Genomic DNA, 24,959 nt, shown 5'->3' on the forward strand with positions numbered 1-24,959 from the left:
AATTATCAGGTTGCTTGGTGTGATGATGTAACATAAACATTAATAGTTACAATGCTTTAACAAAGTATCTCTGTATTACTGTTGGCATAAGCAAACTTGAAACTAAACAGTACAGGAATAGAAATGAAGAGATTAGCTCTTCATTGCATGTTCTTAGAGTTCTATTTCTTGTATAAGAACTGGAAGCTAAAATATGTGCTTTTACCTTTCATATTAAAATTATGAATATTAAAATGTGAATAAACACGTCATACTTCCATCAGTATGAATGCATTTGAATTCAGCACGCTGTATCAGTGAAATCCCCATTAATGCTGGTCAAGTACATTCACCATATTTGATGCAAGAAGATGTCCTTTTAATGTTATGGAATCTCAGCTTCTCAAAGGAAAATATGTAAAACTGCATTTTAATCACACTACATTGTGTCTAAATGCATCGGTGTGTATCTTGTAAGGTAAACCAGAACACTCTAACTGACTTTGCCATTACTCGCTGGTATATAATCTTCTTTTTTTATGACATTTCAGTATTGCATAAGAGCTTGTTGTCTTTTGTATATGTAACTTGGCTGAAACGTCATACTACCTGTAGTTTGAAGGAAGTAGGTAAGAATTTTAAATCACCAATATTAATGTTTCAGATAGTTCAATAATGACTGCATATTAAGTTTACCAGTAGTTTTTCTTCTGTTGAAATTTCTATCTGTGTTGTTGGCTGCTTTGTAATTCTCATTTACACACTTATTTAATGCAAGGGTAAGTCATTTGCTTTACCTGAGTGATATTTTCTATATAATTTCTGATATAGTTTATATGTTAATTGATACAAAGCTAGACATTCCTCATGCATGAAGAACGTTCTCCCTGCCTTATTCTGTAGCTTCTTTTGCTTTTTCCTTCTACTGCTCTCCCAGCCCTGGAGCTATTCCAAGGCATCGAGGCATGACTGTGCCCTAGACGTTTTCCCTGATCCTTATAGCACAGCCTGACATACCCAGTAATGTTTAGCTAGAACTGGTATCACAAAGGGAAGGTGTGTGTCTTATTCCACGAGGGAAGCTTGTTGGCCACACTGAGTAGGGCTTGTTGGCTATTTTTCAAGTGATTCATTTTAGTCAGGTTCACTGATGCCCATACTAACTTACAGATTGCTTCAGAAGAGGACAGCTAACTTTATTATGGTGTCCCAGTCTAGCTATCCTTATCCTTTTCTGTAGTCATAGTAATTTTTAGCTGATTTACATTTCCTGTAATGGGAAGGATGATGGACAATCTCTCAAAACAGTAGGCTTTTCTTGATCTTCCAACTTCCATCTATGAGTAATGCTTATCCAGAGGGGTCCAAAACCTCATTTGGGCAAAATATATGCTGACGTCCTGAAGTGTTATAGGGTTATTATGAAACTGGAAATAAGATTTCCATCTGAGAATGTTGTGCCTACTGGTAATAGCCACAAATAATGGAGATCAGAAGGAGAAATTAACTGTGAGTTTTTCTGTAAGTATACAGTTTTCTTTGCAAACAATTTATCTAACAGTTTATCTAACAATTTATCTGACAGTTCATGATAATGAAAGCAAATATAATGGCCTTCTTCCTGTCCATTGCTCTAAGGATAGCCTTGATGCACTTGATTTTTTTCCAGATCAAGGAATAAAATTGAGAGGGATAGCAAAACAAAAACAAACAAACAAAAAAAAACCACCCCAAACAACAATAAGAACAACAACAACAAAAACACACCAAAACCAGGAAGTGTGTTTTTATTATTATTATTGTTGTTAGATGATAAATTTTAGATACAATTATGCAGACAGTGATTCTTTCAGTCAATAAAATTGTGCAAATTGTTACTTTAGACATGTTTGAAAGTTGAAGGTTTAGACACACCATTTCAAACCCTGTCAAGAAAACCAAGTAGTAATAGATTGCTGGATAATAGTAGTGTCCTATTTTTAAAGGACAGAGAGAAATAATAAAATAGTCTGACTTTGACCTCATGGAAAATAATAATTCAATAATGGTTCTCTCTTTCTTCTTCTTTTTTTTTTTTTTTCCTTTTTAATGATCTCAAGTAGTGTTTTAATTATCATTACAGGCTTTGAGCAAAATAATACATCTAAAGGAAGAACCACAGTAAAATTCTCAGGGAAAAATGAAAAGAACAGATTTCCCAGAGCTGCTACATCACGAACAGAAAGAATATGGCCAGGGGGTGTCATTCCATATGTAATAGGTGGAAATTTCACTGGTAAGTTTTGAGCTTTATATAGAGAGAAAGAATATAGTTTACTTGTTTTTATTTATTTATTTATTTATTTTTAGTAAAGTCACACTGTGGAAAGACTTCTGTAGCATCAGGCCAGAAGTACATCTGTTTTGAAAATGTTAGACATCCTTTAATAAGTTGTTCCCAAAGACAAGCTGTGTAATAAAGATATTTAGGTATGTTTTAGAGAGGGAAGGCTGTTTGCCTAATATATTTTGTTATATGTTTGTTTTCAGGAGCCTAAGTAACAGAATGTTATGAAACTTGTTTTATTAAAAAAAAAACCATGTATATTTAGTTTTAAGAATATAACAGAATTAACTGCTGGGACGTGTATTTTGCTAATCTGATTTCACTCAATTAAATGACTTAAATGTATTTTGTAATTCCTCAATTTGGTTTTCAAACAGGTACTTAAATATTTACATGACAAAAAGAAAAGCTGACTACAACATTTGTATGTAATTCTTAGCATGAAACTTTAGAAAAAGTGTAGAATATTTATTATTCCTCAAAAATGTAAGTGGATCAATATCAGTGTGGAAATAATCAGTAATTTAAAACAAAAAGGAAGACAGAGGAAAAATGAAGGTGGATGGGAAAAGATACATAACAGCATCTTATTGTGCACTATAATACAGGAAGCCTAAAGAAACATGCAAATTCACACAAGTTGTATGCACATGTATACAAAGAAATCAGAGACATTTCCAAACAAACTGTTACAGTAAAATTTAAAATTTAGTCTGGGTATTTATGGAGTATGTAACCTTTGCTTTCGGATTGCAATCTCTTGGAAGAATGTTAGTAAACTAAGTAAAAGATTTACATGCTAAACGTTTTACTTTTTTTCATAAAGAAAGGTAAGTTTTAAAGCTTGATGAACATTGCATAATAATAAAACAGCAATATAGGCTGAAATAGCCTAATTCTTAGGATCATGACATGATTGAACCCATTGTTTTTATAAACTTTGAGGTTTTGTTGTCTTTCTTAAGTTTAAAGCATTTTAAAAAACAAACAAACATCACCCACGCCCTGAATTATCCTGTGCTGAAATGTAGCTTTGAAAGAATGCAAGGTGGATGTATTTCTACCAGCAAATTCATGCTGAGTAGTACAGTTCTTTGTGGATTTCTAGCTCAGATGCAATATTCTCAGGTACTGTCTCTAAGTTAATAAGCCTTGTCTTTTATTACGCAATGAAGTTGCTTTGCTGTGCTACTTGAAGCACTGTATGGGCAGCCGGCATGCACAGGGCCTTGAGCTCTGTGGAGACCTGGCTTGGCTTCTTCTGCATCTAGACTGTTTCTGAATGTGTTTCTCCTTTTAAAACAAATATCTAAGTATGCTTAATATAGTGACAAAATACATTTTTCCCCTTTTGGTGAATAATTTGATTTCTGAAAGGTATGGATGTTAAAGAATTGGAAATTGGTCCCTACTCAAGACAACATTATTAAATTCAGATGCTTTGATTGGTGTGCCTGTTCACATGGCTGACGTTAAATTAGTCTCCAGATTTGAAGACTATAGGAATTTATCCATCGATTTATTTTCTGACTAGATAGATAGGAACCAAGGATTTTTCAGTTGTCCTTTTTTTTCTTTTTTTCCCCTTTCCCCCCCTTTCTTTCTATTGTTGCCCACTTTATAATTTAGTCTGGGAAATTGCTTAGCAAATATACAAATGCAGACACATAAGCCACACTAAATTTCTTTTGTTATCTTCCTCCTGTGTAACATAGCTGTGCTTTTTATTGCAGGTTTTATGTTTGCTAGGGTGTGTCAGTCAGTAGTGGTCCCCTTGCAGGCAGTTACATTATGGCAAGCTAATGATCTGAATGACCCTTCAATTGGAGTTTCGCAGTATATGGAACTGCTGTGACACTGGACTCATGGTCAAGTAACTCCTTACAGGCCTATAGTCCTAGTATTAAAATCTGACTTTAAGGAGCAAGGAGCAGTTAGGAAAGTCTCTCATGTCATGCAATTCTTTCAGGCACCCAGCGCGCCATGTTCAAACAAGCTATGCGACACTGGGAAAAGTACACATGTGTTACATTTATTGAAAGAAGTGATGAAGAAAGCTATATTGTATTTACATACCGACCATGTGGGTAAGTGTGTCTGTATGTTAACAAATAGTCACACTTCTTGTGTTTGGACATATTTCTCAGCTTTGCAGTTGTTAGTGAATATATACTTTACAGGGAAGTTACTGTATTTAAACGATGCATCTGTTCTACTTGGCTGTGGGTTAATTGAAAGTAGTGCTTATTGAAGTTGTGCCTCTCAGATATTGCTAAATGAAATTATCTTACTAGATAAACAGAGATGAGATTTTATATTTGACTTTGTAATACTTGTAATATTTACATATCTTGTTCTGAAGGTGTTTCAGGCTAATTGCTTGTTTATTGGTTGTTTTCTCCATATCACATGTTCGCTGCTGAATCAAGTATGAACACCTATCCCTGTCCTTTTTCCAGCTTAACTGTGCTTAATTGCAATTAAGAATCTTTTATTGCATTGACTGTCCTTGCTCAGATTTGTTTAATCAGCAAATTTATAAGCCTTTGCAGTTCCTTCTTCCAGGTCACTGACATGTGAAAATGAACAAAACGAGTTTTGTCATTCATTAGTACAGCTTTCAGTCAATCACTTCTGATCCTCAGATATTTCTGCTTACAAATATATCTGCCAGTTATGTTTGTTATTTATTGCACTCAGAAACCTTAATTTAATATAGTGGTCAGTGAACTGCCTGCAGGCACTGTGTTTGTTTTCTGAGAGGAAAACTCACTAGGTGTGGAAATACTGTACTTAGGATAGTCTGCTTCTGTTTGGGATATAAGCTCCAAAGGGAATAGCTGTCTGTCTTGCTGACTTCCTGATCAATGAGCACTTTGCATGTATACTTTCTAAGTTTTATGGGATAAGGTTGTGAAGGGAAGTTTTGGAATCTCCTTACATTGTAGGTATGATGCTGAATGTACTTTACTATAGTCCGTAAGATTACGTGTAGACTTGTCTGCTTAAAATATCCCTGACATCCTTCTCTGAGCCTTAGATGCTTGCAGTGTGGGAACGTATTCTGGGGGAATGCTTATTAGCTTGTCTTTAGGACTGCTGTAGAACCCTGTTACAAACTGACAAATTAAATGGACTTCTGTTCTCAACCGGCATGGCTATTATTGCTTAGTTAGCACTGCAACTCCTAAGATAGAGAATACTAACAAATAGCTGGAAGAAAAATGGGAAGTAAAGAATAATAATGCTGGCTGCCTGTTCTCGGTGATGTAAAAAACAATGTAAATTTAAACAGAAAATGTGAAAGAGGTAAATGATTGCAGGCATGTTAGGAAGAGAAGTGTGGGTATATCTACAGCGACCTCTGTTTCATGAAAGGTAAATTCTGCAACTTTATTGTTTGGCTCATCCTTCATAAGATGAAGTCACTACAAGGTGAAGGGTGGATTATAACAAGTTCAAACCAGAAAGCTGGAGTATAGTCAGCATCTATATTCAAAGTCACCATTATCCTTTGCGATCAGTGTTGTTTTATTGGTGGATGCTTTACATACAACAAACGCCTAATGAAGTCTGTAACAGTTTTAGGATTAAGAACAAGGGAAATTGTGGCTGCCAGTGATGAAAAACCTAGGCTAAACCGAAAGACCTTTTTTGGGTTCTGATTCCATAAGCTGTTTCAGAAAGTGCCAGATAAATCAGAGTATATCTTCTCTGGGTGGACAGAAACTACGATGCGCTCACCACTTGTATACAATGCTGATGCAGAATTTTCCATGGAAAGAGCACAGACAAAAGTGACACCAAACCATCTGCAAACACCTTCTGCCACATGGCCAGTCATTTTGAAATGAATCTCTGTTCTTTCCCATGGTACCCTGCTGTGTTGGTTTGTTAGCACATTGTGTCATTATTGTTACTAGTACCATGGTAGTTAACATTCACAGATGAGGGAAACTTTATTGTGCTCAGCACTGTCTGAAATAAAAACTAAATGATAAACCCTGCCACAAAGAGCACTTAGTCAAAACATAGCGTATCTCATGAAACAAAGTGGATACAGCCATATATATATGGAAATTCATGTGGCAATATCTGCAAACGTCTCAGATGACAGTAACAGTACACTAACAACTGAAGTGTCATTGAGCTTTTGTAAACATCAAGGATATTTCGAAGGAGCATAATGCATTACTTGCAGTAGTTCATGGGAAGCTCTGCCCAGAAGGGCAGTGATGGAAAAAAAGCGTATTTTAAATAGAGCAGCTAGTTATCAGAGGTAGAAATATGAGCTTTCGACAGCTGAGAGTTTGCTTATCAACAATGTATGAGAGAAGTTTTTGTTATCATAAGCCTACAGGACTGCAAGGAATCTCAGAAGGATATCTAAGCATCCTTAAGATGGAAACAGCTATATCTGTGACATTCCTGAAATATGCTTGTCTGACTTGTTTCTAAAAACATGTAGAATGAATACTTCACAGCCTGCTAGGAAGTACGTTGCTGCGGTATCCTTAATGTGAGAATTTTAGGATGTTGATGGCAATATTTTCAGTCATAACAAAAATAGGTATTTCTTGCTGCAATTGAAGATCAACTTCTTTTCCTTCTCACCATTACCATAGAAAACAAATAATTCCTATTTTTTTTTGTTTGAAGGAATTTATCATATACTTGGAGACTCTTATTATGTCCATCCTCAGTTCCATTTTCTTTTAGGCTAGAAAATGTCCAATTCATTTAAACATTCCTGCTAAGTCATATTTTCTAGGACTTTGATCACCTTTTTATTTTCTTTGAAATTTTTTTGACTACTCCATATCTTTCTTGAAATTGAGGACTCAAAAAGAGGACGTACTTGTTGCGATGAATCATTACTTTTGCTCAGCGAATGCTAGAGTTAATTCAGATTTTGCTGTCTCTCTGTTCTCTTATGTAGCTGAGCAATCTGTTTCTCAATGCTTGCCACCTTTATCTTGTGGTTGGTTGCGACATAACTCCCATTACACTCCTTAGTTCTTTCCACAGCCCCGGTACTCAGTCACTGGTTCCCTGCCCAACATGCATCACCTTTTGCACTTCTCTGGACACTAAATAGTGCTGTATTTCCCTTTCCACATCTCCTCTCTAATCTGTTCAAGTCATTGTCAATTCCAGGCTTATTTGCATTGTATTTAGCAGACTTTTCTCAGACTGCAAGTTTAAAGATCATATAATCAATTTTCATTTTGTATATATATATTATTTCAATGAACTTTGTACTCCCTTTTATACCAGATTTCTGTACTTTACTTCTGAGGTTTATATGGGAAGAAAATTGAAATCTCTATGGCTGGATGCCTCCCCTCCATCGCTATAGTTTCATTTTCTGTAGTCTTAAACTACAATTATTTGTCATTGTGTATTTTTTATGATTTTGAGAGCAGTTTATTGTTGAAAAGATGTTTCTGAAGAACTAATTTAGTAGTTTGAATTTTTTTTATTATGATAGTCATTTGTGCCCATTAGCTGCAGATGTGAAAATAAGAATACTGTATTAAGAAAATGTTATTTGTGATTCTTCTGCCAAAGCAACGTACACTGGAGTTAATATATGCTAAAACAAATTTTGATGCAGCTAGCTGATTAGAGCAAGTAAAAATCTATTCTGTAATCAGATTCCAAATAATGTTTGTCTTCTCCATACTCATGTTTCTGCCTATCAGATAGAAAGTGCCTGAAGATACAGTCAGTATATTTCTCTGTCTGCAAAGCCAAAAAAAAAAAAAAAAAGAGGGGGGAGTCAGCAAACTAGAATGACCTCTAGTCACATGCTCTTAATAAAAATTCTAACTAAAAGTTCAAGCTTCTTTTTATATAGCAAGACAAAAAATAAAAAGGAAAGAGAACAGAACAATTAGTCATATTGCTCTGGTATTTCAGCATGCCTTTGATCTGACTGTGGTAACTTTTGTTCTCCATCAGAAGACTTAACTACTTCTTGTGACAAACTTTAGATAACTTACTGCAATCGGTGCTGTACCCTCCATAATACACATACTGTTAATACACATTACAGGCAAATGCTTAAAGTTAGCAAAATAGGTAAAGCTGTTACCCTATACATACTTCTGCAGCATTTTTAGCTTGTAGAAAGTTTACCTGCTCAGAAAGGTGCACAGTCACTTTTATGGAAAGAGAAGTACTTCGGAGTTGTGTTCAGTAATCTTTTTTGGTGTTGGGGTTGGTTCTTGCTCTCAGGTGATTATTAGCTCTAGCAGCTGGCACTCTTCCTGCCCAGAGCAGCCAACACTGCTGCTCTACAGGTGGTGGCATGGCTTGCACAACGGGTGATAGTTATCCTCTTCTGCTGTCATGGCCCATAACATGGTGTATTAACAAGAACTGAAGGATTAGTAAACTGGGATGAGAAACTGATAACTAAAGAATGCATCGTAGTAGCTGTTTGTGATACTGGTGTGGTTATCTCCATCAAGCAGATGAAGGAGCAGTAACTACTTCTGCTCTCAAAACAGATCTTAGGACCGTGAGTTAGGACATTTAGTAATGAGCACTGATTGATCCCTGCCATGAAGCTGGGTCATAGCCAATATCTGCTTTATAAAGAACATAAATCTTTCACTTTGTGTAATGAGTAAGTGGTGATATGCAGTCCTGGTGTGCTTATGAAGTTCTGCAGTTTTTAATCCACAGCTTCATGCAGTTTGTGCCATGGCAGGCTGATGTTGTGTTCTGTTACATGGCAAAGAATGTAATAATGCTTAAAAAGTGCAACATTGTGACCACATGGGATTCGCTTTCTTTACATTGATTTAAGAGCATTTTTGACAGTGCCTATGAAATAGTATTACTTGAAAGAAAGTATGTATTGTTCCAATCACTTTACTTTCTCTGTCATTTGTTTCTCTTTGCTCTCCATCGTTGATCAGCTAGACCAATTAAATGGAATTAGAGATTCATAAATAGTTACTGTCTCTAACTGCTGTCTGGTGCAATAAAGATTAAAGAGATCAGGCGCTTTGAATTCTGTCAGTTGAGTCAGTTTAAGGAGCATGAAAAATGCTTATAAAGCATAAAGAAGTCTTGGCCTTTTGCCAGACACACCTGGGATCAGACTCAAGATGATGCAAATTAATTTCTTTCATAGGTATATTGATTTATTTTAGTTTTTCTTACCTTATACCTCAGTGCAGTTGTTGCAGTGACCAGACTCTTGCAGCTTAATTGGATGAGTCTGATGTGCTTGACGTGATGCTCAATCCAACAAATCCTCATGACCCTCTACGAGTATGTACTGTTACTGTTATTTTAAGACTTGTATTAATTCTAATTTTTGTTAGGCTGTAAAGAAATACTAAAGAAATTCGTTTATAATTTCTGGGAAGAACTTAGAACAGTTACTTTGCGAATTTTAGGGAAATTGCCATATGCAACTGGCTGTTTTTGTTGTTGGTGGTGGTGGTTTTGTTTTTGTAGTTATTATTACTGTTATTATTACTGTTGTTATTCAGTAGGCTTATATTGTTTCTAAGCATAAATATTTTACAGTTTACCTTCACCTGCAAATACATGCCTACAAACATACATATGCATATTCCATATCTGAGTATTTAGAACATTAATTCTAATTGTGCCAGGTCTTAGGTGTCCTAAGTATTTTGTGTCCTACAGGATACAGAAGTGTTCTGTATCCTTTTCATTCTTTCTCTCTCTCTCTTTTTTTTTTTTCCTAAGAAGAAAACATCTTTTAAAAGTATCCAATAAGATGCCCAAAGCCACAAAACGTGTTGGTAATGCCCACCTTCTTCTTTTTTACAAACTTTTAAATGAAGTTCAACAGGGCTGAATTCGAAGCTGTGCAGCTGGGATGTGCAGCTCTGTGGGGAAAGTTCTCAGGCAGTGGTTAGGCACAAGCTGGCCTTGGCAGCAAAGGCAGCAGGCAGCATCTGAGGCTGAAAGAACAGCCTTTCATGGAAAGGAGTTGTCCTTCTCTGCTTGGCACTTTCTAGATGATAGGTAAAGACTACATATAAGAATGATATTAATTACCTGGAAGGTCTTTAGCAGAGGGCTGCCCAGGTGCTCAGGTGTGTTAGTCCTGTGAGAAGACGCTGAGCGTGCAGAATTTGTTCACTTGGAAAAGACATGGCTTCTGATGTATGCAACAGCAACCTTCAGTTCCTACAGAGAAGGAAACATGAAGAGAGAGACAGACTTTTTAGGATGATGCTTGGTGGGAGGATGCAAACTAACAGGCAGAAGATGAAGAAAGAAGGAATCTGACCGTATCTATTTTTTTTTCCACAGTATGGACAGCCAAACATGGAAGCTGATTGCTCAGAGAGGCTGTGCTGTCTCTGTTCTTTGATGTTTTCAAAACTTAGCTGGATAAACCCCTGTACAGCTGAGGTCTGACTTGAGATCTGACTGTTTTGAGCAGGAAGTTGAACTAAAGTACTCCACAGATCCCTTCCAACCAGAATTAAACAAAATCTGTTGTGTTTTTGTTTTTCTCCCGTATTTAGTACTCTATCCAAATTTAGAATGTTCACAGATTGTGTTTTTTACTTTTCAGTCTGTAGAGTAACCATCAAGCATAGTCAGTGTACTTTTTTGCCCAAGACTCATATAGCATAATTACAATAATGATGTGCACAACTTTAGCACAGGTAGAGAACCTTAACTCAGTAATTTCAACTAATATGGAAAGGGTGACATCCACTTACAGAATGTGGATTACTTCATCTGATTGATCTTGTTTTCTGCCATGACTTCCAGTAGACTGCCAAGGTGAATGCCAAACCTTAGTACTCATTTCAAAGCAAAGGATGAATATTTTCTAGAAGATTTGAAGTCTGGGGCCTAAGACTGTGCTTGACAAATTGATTTGGTGACCATAAAATGACTGCCTATGCCAATGAATTCAGAATTCAACACTGAGAGCAGAAGTTCTTTAGTGTCTTTTAAAATTAATGAAGTTTTCTGAGAATGAAGTTGTGCAGATTCCGCTACTTTTGACAGTGTCTGTCCTCAGCCATTCCCTCTGTAATAGGATGTGACAGTAAATAATATTGTGTACAAAATTTAAAAACAAATCTCCTTTCGGATCCAAAGCGTTATTATTTGACAGACACTTTTTGTAGTAAACATGAGTTGTATGATCTTTGGTAATTTCCTTATGCTAATAGAAAGCTATTCAAATAGGTAAGGTGCTACTGAAAGATAAATACCCAGGCAATAAAGACAATGAAAATGTTGTAGTGCTTTAATTATGTCTAGATATTTACTTGTAGCAATAATATTTATTCTGCAAACATGAGGTCTGAAAAATATGTTAAACAAAACCATATCAATGTGTTAGGTGCAAAGGTGAAATCCACAATGGAATCATGAGATAAAGTAGTGTAATTACTCTAGTTTTTTATTTTAATCTTATTTCTTCTCTTTGTCACTCCATTTTATTGCCTGTGTTGTATTTTTAGGGCATATCTTAAGGCGGTACTTCCGCTACTATTATTTATATCAGTGCTTATTTCTATACCACATATTGTACACACTTGTTTTATATTACTGCAGTTTATATAGAGTATGGAAATGAATATACTGGTGTTATTTATTTTCTTTTGTTATGTTGTGGAGGAGTAGCACATAAATCTGCAGTGCACAGAAAAATACCGAAGAGTCTACATGTCCGTTGCTTTTTAAGTAGTCACTAGAAAACACCTTAAAAAATTGAAGAGTGAAAGTCACATTATGGCACAACCAGAGCTAGAGCACAGAGCCTAATTCTGTACTTAGGCCAAGGAAAATGGTGATTCATACCTATGCTTGGAACTACCTAAAGCAGGAAAGAAAGAGTTATAAGTTACACTTGTTTTTAGTGCAGTAATGTTTGAGAACCAGTCAGGATAACAAGAAATGATTATAATGTGAAAATTTATTTTCCCAACTGTATTTTAAAGACAGATTTAAAACTCTTCATACAACTCTCTGAGGCTGTTATAACATTTACTCTATAAAATGGATGGCATGGCTTTTATAATTTTATGATATTACTGTTGTTTTTTTTATATAGCTATCCTTCATTTTATTTGCCAGTGCAAAACAAGTGTTTGTTTACCAAGGACAGATATTACAAGCTGAAGTGTCATGACTGTAGTCCTCTAATATTCATATTTAATGGATTTAAAATTTTAGTTGTTTTAGACAAAAAAAATCAATGAAAGAGACCAATCAAGACTGAATGACCAGCTGATTAACCAAAGAGAAAGCTCTTTGTCACCACAAAACCTGAAAGGGAGAATAAAGCAAATGTTGAAGGCTGTAGAATTTAATATATTATTGGAATTACTCCCATAGCTGCCCTTTCTTTATTGGCCACAGATACGTATAAAGGATTGGATCATAGTCCATGCTAACATCAACCTCCTCAAAGGCCAAATACAACATAAATCTTACATCAGATTTTTTAATTTTTTTTTTTTAAAGGAGGAGGAATTGGAGGTGAATTACTCAGCACAGTTCTACTCCATCTGACAGACTGCAGAATTACAGAGCAGAGATGAGAATTCATTTTATTATTAAGGAATATAATGTTGGCTTGTAACACCTAAGATTTTCTGAGGTGAAAGAGAATCACAGTTTTGGATTGTTAAATCTGACATTGTCTTCAATTTCTGCAGAATTTGCTCTGTTCTCCCTTTCTACAATTTTACTGGCTTCGTCAGCAGATGTCTTTTCTAATGAAAAAGCAAGCAGACGTCTCTGGTAAATGTTGATACTGTGAATGTTGAAATGGTATAATTTGTGAAAGTGCAGCAGAAAAGTAATGAAACACAAGAGCACTTGTGAAGCATTTTTTTTTCTTTTCTTTTTCTTTTTTGTGAAAATGTGACTTTCTGGGACTAACGTTCCCAAAGTTTCTATTGCAAGAAAACAGGAGTGGAAGAGGAAATGGTTCACTCATATTAAGAGCATTCAACCTCCTCATACAGAGTTGTTGCAAATGACATTATACATCATCCACAGACAAAAAATAAAGAAAATATGGAGAGATTGCTAAGTGGCATCACAGGATATTACATCTCCAGCAGGATATCTTCCTGCTGTTATTTCAACTGTGTGCTATCAGATGCAAAACAACTCATGGGCTACCATTTCATTTGCATTATTTTATAAATAGAATTAATAAGTGTCAGCGGTTTACGGGCAGGTTCAGCCTGGTTCCATGACTACTGGGGCAAGGGGACCCACGGACCCACGCCCCAGGAAAGGGAAAAGGGAAAAAGTGTAGGGAGATGGGTCTAAAAACAAAACAGCAGCAACAATCTGAGGAGAAGCAAGCTAATTTACTAAATAAGATATCGGAATGCAAAATAACACACTATAATACAATATAATTACAATTTAAGCTAATAAATCCAATAAAATGAGAGAGAGTGTCCAAAATTAAGGTAGGCCTTACTCTAATGCTGACGATGGGACGACTAGGGAGTGAGATGCTGCCGGGATGAGCAGGAGAGTGATATGTGAACAGTTTTTATCTTTCCCTCTGAGCGGAAAATGCTAACAACAGCAAAGTCCTCTGGGAAGTGTAGTTCTTTTCTTCTGAGAACCAGGTAGCCGGAACTATCCACGATCCACGGAACTGGAGCATTAACTCTTTAACTCCCAATGCACTACATGATGTTATGATGTGAAATACCAATAACCAAAAATCATAAAACCATGACAATAAGGAAGGGTGAATTTTCAGGTCAAAATATAGCAAATTTGTCAGAACTGAGTGACCATGACTACGGTGAGTGCTTTCAAGACACACAGCAGAAGTATAGCATGGAGCAAAGTGTGTGCATACCTTTTCCTGTTCCTTCTGAATGTCTTTGTTGGGGATGTGTGGGCAAGAAAGCAGTGATGTACATGGATGAGATGCTACTTCGCTAAAGTGAACTTCATTAATTCTTTGAGTGCAAATGCATTTCTGTGTCATTTGAAAGTACAAGACCACAAGTGGCAGTTCTGTTAAATACAACTAACATCTTGTGGAAGACCTTGAATAAAAAAAAATAATATAAAATAGTGCATATGTTCTTTATAAGGTATTCTGAATAATAAGTTGTCATTCCTGCACTAGTTCTAGAGTTTGAGAAACTCCAGAAACTTCACAGTGTGTAGTTCTGCTGCGTATATTTAAAAGGCATTTTCTCAGATTTTAACTGAATTTCCTGAATAATACACGAGAACATTCATCTGTATTTGTGTTTTAATTACAGGTGCTGTTCTTACGTGGGTCGAAGGGGAAATGGTCCTCAAGCTATATCTATTGGCAAGAACTGTGATAAATTTGGCATAGTTGTCCATGAACTGGGTCATGTGATAGGTTTTTGGCATGAACATACACGACCAGACCGAGATGACCATGTCACCATCATTAGAGAAAACATCCAACCAGGTGAGATGTTCTAATAAATATTTTTGGGGAAAAAAATCTGATCTTTTTTTGCTGTTTCCTTCATTTGCTTGAGTTTTTTAAAACGGAATGCTCTGTAATGACAGCTGAAATAAGTATTTGTCTGTTATTCCTCTTAGCTAGACCAATCTCAAGTGAACAACAAATAAAATACTGCAACTAAAATATAGTGTTTTCTAAAGATCTGGCCAAATAGCAAGCCACGAAGCATCACTGGCTAGAAAGAGAGAAATAGTAATCATACTCAAAAACTTTGAAGGAAACTGTTACAATTAAAGCCCTTTTTAGTCCTTTTTTTCTTGATTGAGAAAGGCTTTTGCTTTCATAGTCATACTGAATGATTACTAGAAACATGTTGGTACCTGTGTAGCTGCCTAAAAGGCTGATATCTGGAAGGGAATCTGAACACTTTGAGTCTGTGGCTATGTTCCCATGGTATTCAACTTTGAAATTCTGTTATCTGTGTGTCAGTCTAGATGCTGTGCCTACTCTTGTGTCACGTGGGCAAGCTGGGAGGAACCTAGGCATGTTCCATTTCCATTCATCAGTACACCTGGTCTTTGTGAAACACTAATTTTGACCATTCTCTGCAGGATTTGAGAAGGGATGAAATTAAAAAATGTCTAATGATAGCTTAGATTATTTGTCTGTCCCTAAAGAAAATGTTTTAAAACAAAATAGACGTGAGGTGCAATAAATCCTATGAGAACCCTGCCCATGACGGTGGGATTGGGGGTGACTGGATCTTTAAGGTCCCTTCTGACCTAAGCCATTTTGTGGTTTGCCACCTCTGAGCCAACTGGAGAAAGTCTGGCAGCTGATGCGCACTTCTGTGAGTCTCTGAAGTCCTGAAATCCAATTCCCATATGATGTCCCACATATGATGATGGGGAAAATACAGTATTAGTGCCATGCTCTGCATCCTGCTTTCTCCTTTCAGTTGTCCCTCTAGTTTCTGATTGAAACCACTTGTGGTGTCACTTGGGGATCGCTTGCTGAGTATGAGAATCACTAAATCAGATCATGTCCGCCAAAGTATTTGTTTTTTGTTATATTACACAAATGAAGTTGGTTAATAATGTTAATGCTACTGCAGTTGTTTTTTTGTTTGTTTGTTTTGCAAGGCACCAATATGAATATGAATCGGAGTAAGGAGTGCTTTGCATCCCTATATGAATGATTAAGTCAAAGAATTATGGATCTGGAGAGCTGATTATTATTACTTTCTTCTACTTTTAAGTTGCAACAGCTGAACTCTTGAAAATGTGACTTTCTTGTATCTGCAATACATGGGTGCTCAGCCTTCACTGAAGAAAAGTCACTTTAGTATCAGTCTAGAGAATCTAAAATAAGGAGGATTTGTCAAAAGTTCTTGCTGTCAAAGCAATAATAATAATATCATCATCTGGAATTAAGAAACAGGCCAGCAAGTTTTCCAGATTCCACATGAATTATAGCATAATATATGGCGACTTCATGGATTAGGTGAATGAGAACAATCTTTCTAAATGTCAAATATTTCAGATGTGTCTGTTCCCTCAGTTAGTAAAAGTACAGTTACTTCCAAATGATGACTGAGATTTATGAATGTCAGTGAGTGATCAGGTTAGGATCTTTGATGTTTTTCTTTTCCTCTTTGGTTTTTGATCTTCTCTAAAAGAGATATTATAGAGAATAATTATCAATCATCCTTAGGTCAGGAATACAACTTCTTGAAGATGGAGCCTGGAGAGGTGAATTCCCTTGGGGAACCATATGACTTTGACAGCATCATGCACTATGCTAGGAACACCTTCTCAAGGTTGGAGTCTCAGGTTACACCTTTTGACTTTTAATTCTATTCCTCTCTGTGAATGCTAAAAGTGCAATTTTATTTATTTAGTTGTTTATTTCAATCTATTCCATAATCATTTAAAATATTCCTTGTTGTGTAGTATACTTACAGCAGTCAAAACACAGCTTAAGTCAGAATAATTTAATTATATTTTTAAACACATTTCATTTCTGCTCAGTTTCAAAGCAACCTATTAGTCTTGTTTCAGTTCTTCAGATTTTAAGACAAGATAATCTGGAAACATTTCATAATGCTTGTCTTCATTTTGTAATACTTTATATTCCACGCATGTTTGTATTTAGAAAAACCAAATGAGTGAAATGGTTAAGCTTTTTAAGTGTAACATGATCTGCTCTCTTGGAGAGAAATGTCCTTTGATACATGACTTTTGAATTACTATGAGTTACGCAACTAGAACACATTATGATAGTAGGAAATCTACCATGCAACCCACAACGTTCACAAAGGGCTGTAGCCAGCCATGTACAACAGAGGCTGCAGTCCCTTCTGTATTGTTTGTACAGATTGGTACTGTCATCAAATCCATATAATAAGGTGTTCTGCTTTTTTCCTCCTGTTGCAGACTAGCCCATTGCGTACTTCATGGGCTTTCTCTGAAACACTGAATGGATTTGAGAATCTGTACAACAAGCTGTTCTCCTAGGCTAGCCCTGCTCTGGAGAAAAAGTAGAGCAGGAGTCTTTCACCTGATTTCCTATTGTATTTCATATCAAGTTGCAGTCCAACTTTCTACTTCTCTGAAATTAATGGAGTAATATAGATTTAAGAAAAACTCTGAAAGAAAACCTAAGTAAGGTCCTTATGGAATGTAATACAAAGCAAATACGATTTTGTTTGGATATTAAATAAATTATCCCTAGGCAGCCTGAGATTCAGAAATGAACTGAAGACCATCAAAAACCTTACCAGCCTTTGTTACAAGCATAACATTCATTGATTAACTTTATTGTCTCCAAGATAGATTACTATTATTGAAAAAAATATATATACTACGAAAGAATGTATTCAGCATAAACGTTGCCCGTCCAGAAAGAGCATGGGAATTGAGCCACATGAGGTAGATATTAGTCACGTTGCTTAATCCAGTTACAGATGAGTTACCTTAAGCTATAAGAAGCTATATAAAATAGAGCAATTTGACAAGCTGGAACCCTCCGGAGTCTTAGGGCAATGACAACATAAGATAATTTGAATTCTGGGCTCTGATCTCACCACTTTCTAAGCTGGCAAAAACTGATAGTGCCATGAGTGGGCATGCCCTGCCCCAAGGTGCAATAGGTTGTTAATTCATGCTGCTTAAAAACAACCTTCCAAACCCTGAGGTCATGTATCGATTTGCAGTAATTTATCGTGAAAGCATGAGTCATGCCCAGTGTGAAATATTGCCAACTGTTTGTTGTTATACTCTACTCTGGATAAGTAGGAGAAATCACAAAACTTCTTAAGTTCTGGTCGCACATGATAATATTGTTTATGCTTTATTAAAACTGTTACCAGTTATTCTTTAATTAAAGTACATACCAAAATATTGGTAAGACATCTGAGAGGATCATTTTCACATTTTTCACAAAAGTAATGACATCCATTTCAGATTGTACCAAAAATTAGTGGAAAATACAATTATGATTTAAAGATAGATAACATTTTTTTTAATTAGTAATGTCCCTTATTTCTAGAAACGGAATAATATCATAAGTAGTTTATTTCAGACTTCAGCATAATGTAATGTCCTAAGCTGATTTTTTTTCTTTTTCCAAAATTTCAAGTGATCCCACTAGGAATGTGACTGGGTAAATAGAGCAGTATGTAACTCAACACTCAAAGCTGTACACTTATTATCATTTAAAAAGTGGTCTCTATTAATAAACAGCATTCATAACTACAAAGATCCTTGCTATTCATTCGTTTTTTTGGGCCTGCTTTATTGACATGTAAAAATAACAATTTTACTTTTCAGTACAAGCCCTGCAAGGACAAAAGAGAGTGTCTAAAAATTAAAGAAAAAGAGAATACAGAAACATATTCATCTGTTAAATTATATTTTATTGGATTTTATGGATTTTGAAATCCTATACCATAATAACAGAACATCTTTGTTCTTCTAAAATTGACTTCAGACTACCAGAATATTTTGAATCATATTTAAAATTGGGGATATTTTGAATAAAACTACACATTTGGAACAAAATATGCTTCTCTATTAGTCCTAGTAATTTAAGGTAAATATTATGGAAATCACATATGGTAGGCTGACATATATTGTTGTAAAGCAAGCAGAATCTGGCAAGCAAACACTTACATTTCAAAAGCAGCAGCAGCTGCTTTTGAGTAGAGTTAGATCTGTTATAACACCTGACAGAAGAATGGTTTGACATTAATTAGAAAAAAAAATAATCCACTAAAACCAGGAATAGCTTAGCATTACTGGGTAACTTCTAGTTGAATTGGCAAGCAGGACTGACTTGCTCATACATATGCAAGTCAAACGTTAAGACTTTTAAAATTTTGTTAGAAATAGGAACTTTGTGATTAAGAATTTTGTGACAGGGACTTATGTCTGTGTTTTTATTTAATTTTACAATTAATTTTTTCAATATAATGAGCTGAGCAGTAGAGCATTTTCCCCGTGTAATCAAAATAATAGTAAGAGTTTTCAATTCTGTTATCTAACAGAAATATTAAAGCTTTCATTGATATACTGAAGAAAGATTCTTTTTTGATTACTTTGCCTAAGGTTTATCAGCCCAATTAATTTTTCTGACTTGTTTTCTCTATTTAAAGTTCTGCATGTTACCATCTTACTTATGTTAAATGTAAATTTTAGATTTACATAATTGCATAATTCATGCATCAAACTCTGTACGTTTTATGACAGAAACCTGATAGGGTTTTGGGGGTCTATTTTTATTTATTTTTTTTTTTAGGGGCATGTTTCTGGATACCATTCTCCCTTCCCGTGATGATAATGGTATACGACCTGCCATTGGCCAGCGTACCCGTCTAAGTAAAGGAGATATTGCACAGGCAAGAAAGCTGTATAGATGTCCAGGTATTGCACCACAAACAAACAAAAAACACATACTAGCAATTGTTTGACTTCATTTTTTCAAGAGGAATGATAATATCTTTGAGTCAGTTGCTTATTAGTCTGTTTCCGTGTTGGCAACTGACATAGGCAGTTCAAAAGCTGAATCATGAAAAATCTTTTAGGTAAGGTCTCTCGAATGTGAAGTACTTAAGGATAGATAAGCTATGTGAAACAACATTTAGTTTCATTCCATTTCAGTCTGTTTCTGTTAGCTGTTCAATGACTGGAAAAGAAATAATGCTTGATGATGCTTCTGGTTACATATTTGCAGTGTAAAGCTTCAACTGTACGATTAGGTGGAAGAGTTGCTTTTGGTATACATCAGGACTAGGGTCGTGTTTGTTTTCAATTTGAGCGGAGTGCAGAATGAGCAAATGAAATTATTGCAATCAACTCTGAACACAGTATATTTTTTCAAAATTTTGTAAGTTACTACAAGCCAGTATAACTAAGTTGTAAACTGTCTTTTATGAATGAAACATTTAGATCTTACTAGAAATGTCACACAAATGTAAAAGGTATGTTTAGTATTTGAATATCTTCTTCCTAATTCTAGCAGCCTATCATTTTATCTCAGAGTGGCTCTCTCTCAGAGGCATGAGTGGCTGCTCTGGAGTAACCAGAGTTAACCCTGTGGGAGCTAGTTCTTAGCTCTAAGTGCTGACAGAGTGGTGGAAATCTCAAAGCAAATGTTTTTACTTTCTTTGCTTTCGTTATAGCTAAAATCAGTTTTATCCTTTGCTTTAAGATGAAGCGGTTCAGAAGTGCCATCTCTCAGACAGAATTTGCCAGGAAGGTCCTTATGGCATAAAAACTCTGTGCCACAGAGGTTTTACAGCTCTCCTTCTCGTGGGATTTGATGAAGTCTCAGTATCTTGTTTAAATCAGATATATGGCTACTTTTTACCACCTGATCAATGCAGAAGGACTATAAAGAGGGATCAGGACTGAAGTGAGGGAGCTACTTTAGATTTATATAAGCATCAGTGCGATCTACTGAAGATCTGGGGCTTCTGATATGCATTGTATTGCTGCAATAAGCTTTTAGTTTGTGCTGCGTCAAATTATAATCATCTATATATGGAGAACACGCACAACAGTGTTTCTGGTTCTGCCAGAGGATAAACTAACACATTTTCTTCAGCAGTTGTCCCTTCTGGATTAATTTATGTTTTGTTCTCTTGATACAGACTGTACTTGAATAAAAGTATTCTCAATGGTACCATTATTTCTAATAAGAGAGTTTATGGAGAGCAGTTATTTCATAAACACAGAGAATACATATATATTTTTATAAAAGACAAGTTTTGAAAGCAAAAACAGCATATGCAGTGTAGATCTCTGTGAATATAGCTAGTGTCTTATATCCCTTTGATTAAAAGTTAAAAAAGCAAACTTAAAAAAAAACCCTCAAAAATCACCTTGGCAGTTGAGTACGTAGATTATACTCTAATAACTTGAACATGCAAAGACAGAATGTGTTTTTTGAGCTAAAGTTCAAACAGTTATTCAGAAAAAAATGTGCTTTTCATATAATGATGAACATGTATGATAATAAATTGTTCTTTCTTTTGATGTTTTCATGGTCTTGTTCAAAGTTAGTTTCACAGTATTGTGAAAACATTGGTGCTCAGCAGTAGTGTACACTGTAAAATTTGCAGCACTGGTGAACAAAAATGAGCAGTGGTTGCAGGATCATGCTCCTCTTCTGTGCTACACTCAGGTAAACTTTGGGATAAAACACATTAGTTTTCTTGCCTTACTTTGGTGAGCCAGCTTGTAAAAGAGTTTTAAGAGAGAGACAAAAAGGCTGAAGGTTTTGCTACAAATTTTACATGCTGTACTCTTTAACATCACATTTTTTCAATTTAGTTTTTTAGTTACTGAATAACACATGACACAAAGTTAAACACCACCAACAACAAAATATTCAGCAAAAGCAACTCTGCAAGTTCAACAGTATTTGTGATCTAATAAATTTTTCAGCAAATAGCAAGGCTGGTAGTTTAGACACTATGCTTTTGATTTCATGAAACATGCATGATAGTTATAGTTTACAGCAGTAACATCTACGATGTTGTTTCTGGAGGTGTGCTGTATCTCCTATTTCAGACAAAATATGTTAATTGTTATGTATGCCTATAATAGCTCAGCAGTGAATATTTCAAACATTAATAGTATCTGCATTTTTTCATGTGTTCATGTTTCTTACTTTAATAACGTGAAAATACAGAAAATAGTCAAATCAGGGTTTTCCAGAGATTCAAGCTTCTTTGATGAAAAAATGTTGCAGTATTGTGCGTGTTTCATTTGAAGTTCCAGTTACTCCTGCAAGCAGCTTCTTGTTGGAGAAGCCTGCTGCATTTTCTGGGGCCCATGAATCATAGAATGGCCTGGGTTGAAAAGGACCTCAAGGATCATCTAGTTTCAACCCCCCTGCCGTGGATGGGGTTGCCAACCACTACATAAAGCTCAGCTGTGAGATACTGAAGAAAACAGCTGATCAGCTCAGTAGTGAGGCAGCTGAGCCTCTTTGATTGCTTTAACTAGGCAGGATGGTCAGAGTCATTTTTCAGAAAAGGACTTAGTGACTGAGAAACAGATTTGAGGTCAGTGAAGCTGTCTTTCATGAGCTAAGCAAGTGCCAAGACTCAATGATCTATGAACAGCAAGTTTGATTTTTTTTTTACATTTTTCTTACGATACTGTGTGTACTGGCCAGCTCAGAGTGGTATTGTACACTATGTAGTTAAACACTGGCAGGCTTCAGTAGTAGAAATTGTTTTCTGTAATATAATCCTCCTGATGTCTGCATTTATTCGTGATCTTTACAAAGAGGAGAAAAAAAAAATTTCCCTTTCATTACCACAGAAAGGCCCATCAGAAGATGAGGCTTCTCAAGCTGTAAAACAGACAGCAGATTGGCTTTTGGTTGGTGTGTGTTGGGGGGCGATAGCTGAAGTGCCATTTCTGTAGGTGGTCTAGACTACCAAAAGTTGAAGATGCAATCAATTTCTTCTGACACAAAATATGCTAAAACTAGATCTGAGGAAAATTAAGTAAATGGCCATTACTATCTTATTACTGCTACTTTCTTAATGTGGAATTACAGAATCATAGAATCATTAAGGTTGGAAAAGACCACTAAGATCATCCAGTCCAACCCCAGCCCATCCCCACCATGCCTTCCAACCATGTCCCTCAGTTCCACATCTACACATTTCTTGAACACTTCCAGGGACAGTGACTCCATCACCTCCCTGGGCAGCCTGTGCCAGTGCACCACCACTCGTCCTGATAAGAAATTCTTCCTAATACCCAACCTTAACCTGAGTCCATTGCTAATGGATTGTAACTCACTAAAATATGTATTGTATACCATTTTATAAACTTGATCACAAATAATACTGTTGTACAGTCCAATTACAGAGGTAAACCTTAAATTATTTAATGATAAAATTCTAACTGTTTTAATAATCACTGACTGACTGCAGAGAAATGTGCTTTCAAGCAAGAAGCACCCAAATACCAACTTCTCAATAGCAGCTCTGGAAGCCAGCCTGGTGCTCTGATCCCATAGATAATTAATTCAGCTATTGATTAGCATAAACTGTTCTTGTCACATATCCCTTGAGTAACCAGGAATTTTTAATTAGATGGTAAATACTGTGGAATACATGAAGCCCAAACTTATTTTATAAATTCTACTTGTGTTGATTCTGAGTAAAAGTTATCAAATTAATTTTTTTCTTATGTTTACCTTATGTTCAGAAATATTTATGAAAATTTTGATTTATTAGAGAGCTCCCAAGCATTTAGTATGGATAGAAGTTAAATCACTGAGTGAGCTAGCTTTATGCTATATAGCTTTATTCTTTAATTCTTACAAAAGGAAAATATTCAGTGGCAGCTACGTGAAGTACATAGTTTTATGTCTGTATACAGCTTCTCTGTATGGAGCACAGCAAAAATAATCCTGCAGTCTGCATGACTGAGAGGAATTCTGAACTGTTTTCAAAAGTTATTATTCTCTGTTAGTATACTTTTATAAAATGGGTAATTTAAGGACTGTAACAGAGTAAGGGCTAGTTATGCCAGGGTCTTCAGTTACAGTCTGATTTTTAAGTGGTCCTATGTAGAGCCAGGAGTTGGACTTGATAATCCTTATGGTTCCCTTCCAACTCAGGATATCCTATGATTCTTCCTCCTGCCCTTTTACTAACTGCAGGGCTGCATTTAATCTGACTGTATTCCTTCTGGGAGTACCTTGATGCAGCATAGCCTCATTGAAGCCATGCATTGGGCAGGGGAAGAATGAGAGAGGATTCGTTGTGCAGTGAGCAGATCATTTGGACTCAGGGTGTGCCACTTTGGGTTCTACTTTCTTCTGCTCTGTTAGAGCTGTTTTACTCTTGGCCTTCTCTTAGGTGCTTTACGTATTTATTGTAAGCTGTGATACAGCTCAGTAGTGCTCAGGGAACCCAGTACAGCACTCTGTAATTTATTTAAGTTTTCATTCATGGCCATGTTAAAAATAAATTGTGGTTAATTATGGGTATAGCATTTTCACTGAGGAGGTTTGATATAGAAATAATTATTTAACACTGAATACCTTTTGTATATATGTCATTTCCTGTGGATGCCTGCAATTTTTAAAAGATAAGAACTTTTTTTAAATGAGGGGAAGAAGAGATTTTTTTTTTGTCTGTTTTATTTCTGAAGTACATGGTGACAGTAACTTGAGCTATTAAATTTTTGGGAGGCTGCACCAATCTTTTTCTTTCCTCGCAATAACCATTTCAGTGTCAGAGAGCATATTTAATGCCTTGAATGTAGCTTATGCCTGATATTACAGTGTCGTTGTCAGATTACATCTTGGATGCATTTTAACGTGACAGCCTTTACAGCTGCATTGTCTCTTTGTCATAAACAATCTTTTGTCCCCTTTTATTTAAAGATTTTCCAGATCATTTATAATTCATTGAGATTTTGATGATACATTGGTTCACCTGCTGACAGTGGTAGTGCTGTAATTTGAAAGCGCTGAAGATCTGATTACGCTGTCAGTCATGGGATAATACTCTCCAATTCACATCTCTTATATCACACCTGCAGATCAGCAGGTGAAACAACTTGATTGATGGTCTAAAAGATGACTGACTGAGGTGTGACATCCCACCAGAATCAGTTTTAATGAGGGAGAAGAGCAGGAGCTTCTAATGATGTATTTTAGTGTGAAGGG

At 35.8% G+C, this 24,959-nt stretch overlaps 1 protein-coding gene across 9 annotated transcripts in view; it reads left to right on the forward strand.

Annotated features, from left to right (window-relative positions):
- The window catches only part of TLL1 (tolloid like 1), a 137,603-nt gene that overhangs the window by 63,258 nt on the left and 49,386 nt on the right, over nucleotides 1-24,959 (forward strand). For 8 of the 9 annotated variants that reach the window (XM_021394376.1, XM_021394385.1, XM_021394384.1 and 5 more), the window contains 5 exons: nucleotides 2,102-2,254; nucleotides 4,275-4,392; nucleotides 14,578-14,756; nucleotides 16,470-16,575; nucleotides 19,554-19,678. In XM_021394376.1, coding sequence (XP_021250051.1) covers nucleotides 2,102-2,254; nucleotides 4,275-4,392; nucleotides 14,578-14,756; nucleotides 16,470-16,575; nucleotides 19,554-19,678 — 681 coding nt within the window. Of the gene's footprint in view, nucleotides 1-34; nucleotides 609-2,101; nucleotides 2,255-4,274; nucleotides 4,393-14,577; nucleotides 14,757-16,469; nucleotides 16,576-19,553; nucleotides 19,679-24,959 lie in introns of those variants that run through there. The other variant, XM_021394379.1, reaches the window with a different exon arrangement.

The sequence above is a fragment of the Numida meleagris genome, chromosome 4, assembly GCF_002078875.1.
Source record: "Numida meleagris isolate 19003 breed g44 Domestic line chromosome 4, NumMel1.0, whole genome shotgun sequence".
Lineage (NCBI taxonomy): Eukaryota > Metazoa > Chordata > Aves > Galliformes > Numididae > Numida > Numida meleagris.